General features: G+C 43.0%; 1 protein-coding gene across 2 annotated transcripts in view; it reads left to right on the forward strand.

The window, feature by feature from the left end:
• The window catches only part of LOC111874983 (esterase E4), a 96,102-nt gene extending 88,356 nt beyond the window's left edge, over positions 1–7,746 (forward strand). For both annotated transcript variants that reach the window (XM_023870911.2, XM_023870912.2), the window contains 3 exons: positions 5,418–5,565; positions 5,779–5,911; positions 6,981–7,746. In XM_023870911.2, the coding sequence (XP_023726679.1) occupies positions 5,418–5,565; positions 5,779–5,911; positions 6,981–7,122 (423 nt within the window). In that variant the 3' untranslated portion in view covers positions 7,123–7,746. The remainder of the gene's footprint in view (positions 1–5,417; positions 5,566–5,778; positions 5,912–6,980) is intronic.
• The last annotated feature ends 582 nt before the right edge of the window (positions 7,747–8,328 follow it).

Genomic DNA, 8,328 nt, shown 5'->3' on the forward strand with positions numbered 1-8,328 from the left:
TAATGAGAAGTTTCATAAATTGTGTTACTTGTCATTATCATTTTGTGATTAAATGTAGAGAAATGAGATAGGTGGAACATGTAGCACGTATAGGGGCGATAAGAAAACAGTACATTCCTTCAGAAAGCCTCAATGGAAGAGATCATTTCGGGAAATCGGCGTGCATAACAACAGAATGAATGTTATAAAGAGGTTATAAGGATGTGAACTGGATTCAACTGGCTCAAGATATGGTCCACTGACCTTCTTGTGTATACAGGCTAATCAACTACGGGGATATACGAGAATTTCTTGAGCAACCGAATCGAAAATAGCACCTCAAGGGTTTACGTTCTGCCAGTTCTTGCCAGCCACGGTGTGTCCCAGAAACGTGCTCCAGGTAGCTGCATAGGAATTACTATACTTCATATAATTTAAAGAACAATACACGTACAATTATAATACCCCTAGAGAATTCGGTTCCGATGCATTTTCTGTACCATAAGCGAACCCGAGGTACCGCGAGTAAGAAGAGGGATCCGAACCATAAGTCACATTGACACACTAATGTCTTGGGCCTGCGGTGTGTGCACTTTCACTGATATATACACATGAGGACAGTTCAAGCGAATTCCGGTCGTGGTGTCACTAGCGAATATGTAGCACTCGACCGCCAGTCTTGCCTTGGAAACCGAAGAGTTAGAGCAGGAGGGAACAGTTCCGTCAAACGAACCGGCCTCGTTCGAACAGCCGTCAAATGTTTGTGATTAAAATAGGAGTATGTTAAATGGATATAAAAACAAAATCAATATGCATTTCAACCAAACGAAGAAGACAATAACACATCCCCAGCGAAAAAATAAATGCGCATAAAGAAGATTATGGTCTTCTAGGTTTGTGACAACGCGAATACTAACGTTTCGACGAGCACGATGCTTACATATTTAGAAATGAAGTGGGGTTAGGAATATGCAGCTTAAGTCGATGTCAAACTGAATGTGACAATGCGAAGGAAGTTCGGTCGGTCTGTCTTCCGGTCATTTAGTCTATCTTGGTCTCGAGCTTTCTTGGGACTCATGATTAGATATTAGACTTAATTGTTGACTACAGAATTCATAGTTGTCTTGGGGCGCTCTTTCTAATGAGAAGACATTTCTGCCGGTTGTTAAAAATCTTACTATTGTCCTTACATGTCTGTGCACACATTTACAGATAAACACTATACACTTTACATCAGGCCTGCCGAACTTCAAAACACTGAAACCAACATTGTTCCGTCAGTACTTACCCGCAGGCCGAATAAAAAATAAGTATATGTGTATGGAGCTGCATAACTGTGCACTTCTCCAAATATAATTAGAATGATCAAGTCAAGGGGGATGAGATGGCATGTAGCAGGAATTGTGGAAGAAAACTTCAACCGCTCACTTCGTTGGGCCCTTTTCGTTGGTGTCGTGAGGATCGAACCCTTGTCCTTTTGAGATTCATTTATATTAGACATTTTCTTTATAATATAATATTGTGACATGTTGCGCAAAGTCGAGCCCCCACCACACCAGCAGTGACGCGGCGGGTGAGTCAGCGCTCCCCTCCCACCCCTCAGCGGTAACGTAACGCTCGCGTAATAGGCGAGTAATCACCCCGCATCCTGGCAGCTATGCGCGGTGACGTCACGAGCGGAGCCGAAGAGAGCCGAGCGGAGCCGAAGATAGCCGAGCCCCGTAACCGGGTAACTATGCAAGGCGAATCAACAGCGGTGACGTAACAGGATGACGTGGCACTTATTACGCAACAAGCAAGCACTGCAGCTATATAAGTGAGCTGCACAGTGGCTGCGAGTCAGTTATAAAGTAACAGTCGCCGAGTTGGAACAGAGCAGCCTGCGAGTGTGCGATACTTAAGAAGTCGGCGAGCGGAATACTTTTCGTGTGCTTTCCAGACATAGTGAGTGCTGTAGTACAGTTATACTCGGAGTGTGTAATTCAGGGAGACTGGTATAGCTCCCGCGTTATTAATACTGGAAGACTCTTGAAGACAGTGTTAAGAGATTGTGTTGTAGGGTTTGTAAACTGTAGAAACCCGTAATAGTGTGATAATTAATTGTAGCCGATAGTTGTAGATTGTTCAATAAACCAATTAACGATCTCTACGGCGTATTCAGTAACGTAAACACGTTACAATATGTATAACTTAATAATAATAGTAACAATGATAATATTCACAGGTAGGCTACATCTGGCACCTTGGTCTTGACGGCGATGCATACAAATGTAAGAAAATGCTAAGTTTAAGACGTGCTAATGCACTTGGTGTAATAGCGGATTTCCTGACACCCACGCATAGCAGGTTATTCTCAAATATAGCACAGCTGCATTTGCTGATGGAGGAAACAGGTGTTTGACTTGTATTAACAGAGGGGAGAAATGTTTTATCTCTCCAAGTAAGTAGGCTATTTCGAGTGAGGCGTGTGTGTCCTGGGTTCTGTTATTGTTTAGTTATGAGGGGACAACTTGCCCTCTCTAAGACAGCTGATGACATCATGCGTGGATGGACTTGGAGCACACGCATCATGCCACCTGTGTAAACATCACCACGACCCTCTTGAGACCGCATTGTACATTATAAGTTTGTAACGCGGTCGCGAGAGATTATTAGTATCACAGTAGTGCCAGTGGTAGGAGGTCGGCGATCGAGTCTCGGCTTGATACGGCATGTAGTCACCAAGAAGCTACAATAAATTCTGTTATTCTATCCTATCTTCTGTGTTGAGGACATTGAACATCTTCCACCCACGTCGATTGACTTCAACCTCATCCTGATTCACAACCATAGCACTCGTCGAGGATACACAGCTCTCGACGAACCCATTAATAAAATTGCTATAAGATTGTTGGCGGCTGGAACCAGGCTCGCTACCCAGCCAACGCAACACTTATAACATTGGTTTCCACTTGTATCACCGTCCTTTTAACTGCCCTCATCCCTCTTCTCGTGAATGGCGAGAAGTTAGGTGGGAAGAATTTGGGTTGCTGGTGCTGGTAGGCGAGAGTTCGGTTTCGGTACTACCATTAAGTGTCTCGCAAGTAGGGAAAGATGGGAGTACCTGGGTTCTGTTCTGTAATTTGTAGAGATGAGTTCTTATTCCGGGATCTTATACGGGTCTGGCTCGGGCAGGGCAGGAAAAATCTTTCCTTGCAATCACACTCATCACTTCAGACTTTTGCACTTAGTAATTATTTAATTCACTCCAGCTCACTAAAGACAAAGGAATCTATTAGTAACACTTATTTAGAACTTTACTTATAATACTTTTACTGAAGGGACGTAGTTGTAATTTGTATTCGACTTGGCCGAAAGTTGGATGAAGAATCCTTGAGGTGATGCACCCTCTCTGAATCCTGAGGTCCACGAACCACAGACTCCAAGAGAAATCCACTCCTCCACTCTTGCCACTGGTTAAGTTTTCATAGTAGGAGGTCCTCAAAATTATTGAATTTCCACTCATGTTGCTTTGCTATGTGATTCTGGCAGCTGCTGACCTGACGCTAAGTTTGACAGCGACTTGATGCATTACAACCAGGGTATGAGGCTCAGTCACTCCTCCTTCTAAGTTGTAGCGGCCCAAAACTGTCAGCTCTCAAATTCTCAAAGACCTTCCGACTCTGCTGAAACTGCCAGAATTCCAGGAAAGTACCAGATTTTACTTCCTGTCCACATAGCAAAACTTGAAGTGTGTCCCTTCTGCGTGTAAAAGTTCGCTATCTGCCGTATTCGCTTTGTATTTACTTGATATTAACTTAATATAGATTTAATTAATACAAAATGGTCCACCCAATATTATGATGAAAGGTTACAAGACGAATGCATAGAGGTTATTGATTCGCTGTACGCTGTTCCTCCCATTTTAGTTCACCTTGACACTCTTATTCCGATAGACAGTACCACGTAGTTCCATAATTTTTTAATTAATTTACTAGGCGTCATGTGAAATCAACTGAAAAATTAAACTGAATGTTTAGGAAGCGCTTTTCGTATTTTCTTAAACAAGAAAAGTACGTCTCCTTTCTCTTTAGCAGGATGAATACGCTAAGAAGCATTTTGGGGAACTGCAACACATTCTCGGGTCCGTACAATAGATAATAATCCACTATCGCAGACTCCTCTCTTCACTGTTCAGCTTCAACCGATGTGAACACGCACCTAATTGATAATAATATTGACCCACAATGAACTCGGGAATATTCAACTGAACTCACACTCACTCCTCTAACCGAACAATATTGATGTGATGCGATTATCAATGAGCTCCACCGATGAACGCAACCTCACACATTCATAGGAAATAGGGGAGACAGAGAGATCCGACTAGTCCCAGCCAATAGAAACGGTAAACAGAAGATCAGAGAGAAGAAATGGGGGTGTCAGAATATTAACGCCCAAAAAGACTACTATGCATTCCCTGTTCGTTGTTCCTATTGGCACTGACCGGCCTCCTTTCCCCTCTCTTCACTCAGTGATATTTGTTACCAGCCCCAATAAACTGAACGCATTATCAGCATCCTCATTTCGGCCTTGAAGATGGAGGCAGCATGGTCCTCCGAAAGGTGAAATCCACCTACAAAATTAAACAATGCCACAATCTCAACAAGCAGAATCGCGAAAAACTGAAAACGTGTGAGTATACTATTCCAGCTGAGAATTTGTCAACTTATTCTCCTGGAAGGCGCGTGCGTATACTATTCCAGCTGAGAATCTGGGAACACATTCTCATGGGAGGCGTGACTGTATACTATTCAAGCTGACAATCTCGCAACACGTTCTCATGGGAGGCGTGTGCGTATACAATTCAAGCTGAGAATCTGTCAACACATTCCCTCGGGAGGCTTGTGCCTATACTAGTCCAGCTGAGAATCTGTCAACACGTTCTCATGGGAGGTGTGTGCATATACTATTCAAGCTGAGAATCTGTCAACACATTCCCTCGGGAAGTGTGTGCGTATACTATTCGAGCTGAGAATCTGTTAACACGTTCTCATGGGAGGCGTGTGCCCATACTAGTCCAGCTGCTGTCAACATATTCTCATGGGAGGCGTGTGCCCATACTAGTCCAGCTAAGAATCTGTCAACACATTCTCATGGGAGGCGTGTGCGTCTACTATTCCAGCTGAGAATCTGGCAACACATTCTCGCGGGAGACGTGTGTGTATAATATTCCAGCTGAGAATTTGTCAACACATTCCCTCGGGAGGCGTGTGCCCATACTAGTCCAGCTGAGAATCTGTTCACACATGCTCTCGGGAGGCGTGTGCCCGTACTATTCCAGGTGAGAATCTGTCAACAAGTCCTCTCTGGAAGCTTGTGCATATACTATTCCAGTTTAAAATCTGTCAACCAATTCTCATTGGAGACAACAGTGAAGATGAATTATTCTGTTGCAGATGCTCACTGATATATTCTTCTTGACTGGGACGAACTTAGCAGCGAGACTACACTCTAAGAGAGGGGCGCAAGTCTATTACTACCTATTTGATTACCGCGGTACCAACAGCTTCAGTACTGTACTATTGAATTCTACTGCTGATTATGGTGAGTGTTTACAGTAATTAAAATAGGCAAATATTTGCAACAACTCAGAACCAATTCCGGTAACTTGGGTTAGTTTTAGCCTATAGGAAACGTGTGGGTTGGCGCGTGCTCTCTCGCACGCACGCACGCACACGCACACACTTAGTAACTCAAGTACTGCAACATTAATGTTCACTGGGCGTGAGCCGACACTGATCTTATTTTGAATTTCAGGCCCTGTTCATCTCGACGACGTGCTGTACCTGTTCCCCCAGGATTTCATATTTCGCAATTCTAAACTGACAGCAGAGGATGAACGCATGGTGGAGACAATGACAAAGTTATGGACAAACTTCGCTCGCAATGGGTACGTCATATGCAGTGAGCGTCTCTGTGCCTAATTTGTATAAGGGAGACTGACTGACTTCATTCAAACTTCCGTGGCAATTGCTACATGACACTTCCCCAAATTTATCCAGTGTTTGACTAAATAGATTCAAAGGCGCTTTAGCGGCTCTGGTTACTTGTGCCTGGACAAAACTAAACCAAAACTTCTTTTGCTAAACCAGGAATTCAGCAGAATAAAATTAAACGCTCTTAAAAATCCAAAATGTTCCGAGTAAGGAGTGCGAATATGTACAAATAAAGTAATATTAGTAATCGGTTAAAAACTATTTTAAAATCTAGTGCTGATCTGTCGAGGACCAACAGGAAATTACTGCTCTGCTCAGAGCGTGTCCAAGGAAGACGAACCCTCCTCTCGCCGGAGTCCCAATTTCAAAGTACATAAGTGGTTTTGAGACGAACAGAAATGTGATAAGTCCCAGGATGTTTCGAAACAAATAATAGCTATGCTGGCGAAGACCAGCAGGAAGTTACCGCTCTGCTCTCCTTGGCTGTATAAGGGTCAGCCAGACCTTGAAAATAGATGAGTAAAGATTACTCAAACAGGAAAATCCAATTAAAAAATTATCTGCAACGTTAAAATAGAAATGCGTGGAATTGAAAAAATGATATACAATTGTGTATATGCCAGTGACTACTGAGACCAATAGTAAGGAGGAAATGACTCCAGCAGATTACTGAAACAGCATCCGTTACACTAGAGTTGTCGACCCCTTCATCATGACGGATCACATCAGCGACGCTAGACACATTAGGATGATCATTTGTTAACTTGTTCCGCAACTTGCCATGAAGATGTAATACTTGACGTTCTAGGTCATAATGTGCGCACGTGAACTGATAAACGTTAAGACGCAAATTCTTAGTCATCCTAAAATTGCGTCGCTTTATAAAACGTATTGGTGATGAAAAAGAAAAGGTGTAGTCGACAAATTAGGAAAATAGTCCCACTTACAAAGGGACAGCGTCAAAGAAAGTGATGTCATGAGAAAAACGCTATAACGTTGTAAATTTGTGTTTGTGTCTAACAGGAAACCAGCACCCACATGGAAGCCCGTTTCTTCGCCTGATGTGCTCGATTACATTCGGATCGCTCACGATGGGCTGCACCCAAGTCAAGGGCCTCTGAAAGAACGCAGTGAATTCTGGGACACTTTACCTGTCAAAACCTGATACTCACTGGCTTCAGACAAGGACGAACTCTAGCGGCTGTCGTACTATGCATCTCTGCTGTTCAAGTTATGGAGGAACTGCTAAGATAAACGATTTTCTTTTGGAAATATGATTATATTCCAAGTCTTTTAGGTTCAATTTCCTGTTTGTATGTAAAAGAGATTTTTTCCAAAGGATTTGAATATCACTTATGCTTTTAAATAATGCTTTACGCTGTTAAGAGTGCACATAATTTTCGCTACTAAGGTGTTATTTTGCTACTGTATAAAGCAATCAGAATGTCACACAACCAATTAGAAGAAGGATTATGAATTGCTTCAGATTTATTGAAGGAAACGAAACAGAGACATCCGTGTATGTAACTTCAGCTACTAATCGTAGTTGTAACAGCTCTCCCCAAAGCTGCTGTAGTTGTGTGTGGAGAACGTCTGCTTCATAAACAGAGCTTGTATTTGTTGTCAATCATTGCAAAGTGAAACTTTCTTACGTAGCTGGACAGATTTTATACATGAACTTCCAGATTCTCCATTTCCGGACAAATCGGCAGAACTTCATATGATAAAGGCCTCCGTGGCCGTGAAGTGCATCCGGTATAGCTCTGTAGTTATATGAAAGCTCACAAGAATAAACACAATACTGGAATTCTAACACTTTAGCAGTACAAACCTAGAATCCATGTAATCCTTGCCTTTGGGCCCGATGTCTAATCAAATCTTTTTTCCCCAAGATCCCTCTAAAAGGATTCCTCCCATCTATCTCTCGCTGTTGGAAGTGGCCGGCTTCGATGAAGCGTCCGCGCCAAAATTTCGAATGCATGTCTTGTGTTCCCTACCTGAGTGACATTCCTCTGCCCTAGCAGTGCTTCTACATTAATTTCGCGCAATCCCTGCTCACATCATTCTCCTCTCGTCGAATCTTCCTAAAAATTCCGCATTTGTAGTTCATGTTCTCGCTCCAGAGCCACGATACTACATTCTGCACAAAAGTAAAGTAAAAGTAAAGCTATCCCTGTACCAAACAGTGAAGGCCCATAGGATTGTGAGACGTTGAGGTTCCCACGTTTACAGTAGGGGAGCTATGTATCACTGTATCACACACTCCCAATTACACAATTACACACACGTCCGGTTCTTCTTTCCGCGACGGCTGCTATACTCCAACTGTAGTCGGCTGACTGGAGAACTGTTGATAACACACTCGCTCGAC

This window comes from Cryptotermes secundus, unplaced genomic scaffold, assembly GCF_002891405.2.
Source record: "Cryptotermes secundus unplaced genomic scaffold, Csec_1.0 scaffold863, whole genome shotgun sequence".
NCBI lineage: Eukaryota > Metazoa > Arthropoda > Insecta > Blattodea > Kalotermitidae > Cryptotermes > Cryptotermes secundus.